Consider the following 1,691-nt stretch of genomic DNA (forward strand, 5'->3'; position numbering starts at 1 on the left):
GAGAGAATCCAATCGATGAGTCAAAAGGCCCAGAAACCCGATTATTCGCGGAAACACGCAGCTGCTCTCTCACCCTCTTCCTTGGAACTCAACCCAACAACAAAAATAGAGTCTTAATTTACTAAACCACGGTTAATTAAACCTAACCATAATTAAACTTCTCCTCTATATATGCATACCTGTCCCCTACTTTCCACTCCTGCTCAAACACCGACTATTCTCTCTGACCAGTATTACTCGTTACCAAAGTAAGAAACCTGTTTTTCTTTGCCTAGAATCTTACTTTCATGCCCCAGAAAAATCTTGAACAATGAGCTGCAGTGGCTGTCGAGTTCTTCGAAAGGGATGCAGCGAGGATTGTGTTCTTAGACAAGGCATAGGTTGGATAAATAATCCCCAAGCTCAAGCTAATGCCACCGTCTTTGTTGCCAAGTTCTTTGGCCGTGCCGGCCTCATGTCCTTCATGTCCTCCGTGCCCCAAAGCCAACGTCCATGTAAGTCTCGAAACCATACATCACACTAGAACAACTATCAGATCTGAAGTTCAATTCTTTTGCATCAAAAGCAATCTAGACTAATTGAGAGCTATTGATAATATTTATTGAAGAACCATTGAAGCTAAAGTTTCTGTTTTGGTGTGGTCTGGTCTTTTCAGCATTGTTTCAATCGCTTTTGTTTGAGGCCGTGGGGAGAGCGGTGAACCCAGTAAGTGGAGCAGTGGGGCTTCTCTGGACAGGAAACTGGCATTTATGCCAGAAGGCGGTGATGGCAGTGCTTCGCCGCGGCACAGTAGAACCACTGCCAGAATTGGAGGGCGGAGTCTTGGGACCAGAATTCGACAGTGTTTCAGAAAGTGGTGGTTTTAGGCCGCCGATAGATCATATCGGTTCAGGATCACAAAAATTGAAGAGAAAGATGAATGATGATGGAGCAAAATACGGACAGACGACTGATCTTGATCTTTGCTTGATGTACCAGGGATCACAGTCACCATCAGAAGAGTCTGAAACCACAACATTGGAGAGTAGTTTAGGGGATAATTGCAGATTCCACGAGGGAGGTGAACCAAAGCTTTTGAGACTGTTTGTTTAACAAGCTATAGGAGCAGCTGAACCATAATAACTATTATAATTACCTGTAAAACTATGATTCTGCCAGAGAAACATATGAACAGTTACTCATGCACTACAGTTGAGGCATTCCTGCATGATATGATCAATCTTTCCACATGAGCGATTGTCCAATTCATTCTTTTCCTTTTTAACTCCAATTTCTTTTCCAGGGCTTCCAGGTAACACGAACTCGAGGGTTCCTGGAGATTTTCCGAATAGCAAAAGTATCATTTCCCACTTGATTTTTTCTAGAGAGGGGTTAGCATGAGTTGTTGATAGCATATAATTATGAGTTTTCTTGCAACCTTGACATGCAGTGTTTGATTAAGATTTGATCACACGAGGCATATATGATTTGAGAATGTTTGTATAACATGAACTTTTAGCACTTAAAGCTCTAAAGAGAAAGAAAACATGACAGTTTAAGGAGCAGCAAAGGGTTGTAAGTTTTAGTGAACTCCCACACATCGTGAGTGTATTGGCTAAAAAAAGAAATGACAATCAAAACAGGACATGTGAATGAACGATCAAAATGAGCCTTTTCTTGTCTTATCGGAGGACAAGAAACATCATAAGAAT

The 1,691-nt window shown here is 41.6% G+C and overlaps 1 protein-coding gene across 1 annotated transcript; it reads left to right on the forward strand.

Annotated features, from left to right (window-relative positions):
- Positions 1–205: 205 nt before the first annotated feature.
- Positions 206–1,221, forward strand: LOC105129820 (LOB domain-containing protein 39-like). The gene is made up of 2 exons (XM_011032055.1): positions 206–494; positions 656–1,221. The coding sequence occupies exons 1-2, from the start codon at positions 311–313 to the stop codon at positions 1,090–1,092; spliced, it is 621 nt and encodes a 206-aa protein (XP_011030357.1). The 5' UTR covers positions 206–310; the 3' UTR covers positions 1,093–1,221.
- Positions 1,222–1,691: the final 470 nt, after the last annotated feature.

The sequence above is a fragment of the Populus euphratica genome, unplaced genomic scaffold (genome assembly GCF_000495115.2).
Source record: "Populus euphratica unplaced genomic scaffold, PopEup_1.0 scaffold34.1, whole genome shotgun sequence".
NCBI classification, from domain to species: Eukaryota; Viridiplantae; Streptophyta; class Magnoliopsida; order Malpighiales; family Salicaceae; genus Populus; species Populus euphratica.

What these genes read in the sequence shown, in the direction of transcription:
- LOC105129820 (XM_011032055.1), top strand. Translation starts at nt 311, where the DNA reads ATGAGCTGCAGTGGCTGTCGAGTTCTTCGAAAGGGATGCAGCGAGGAT. An exon ending in GCCCCAAAGCCAACGTCCAT is followed by an intron (nt 495 to 655) that starts GTAAGTCTCGAA and finishes TGGTCTTTTCAG; the next exon opens with CATTGTTTCAATCGCTTTTG.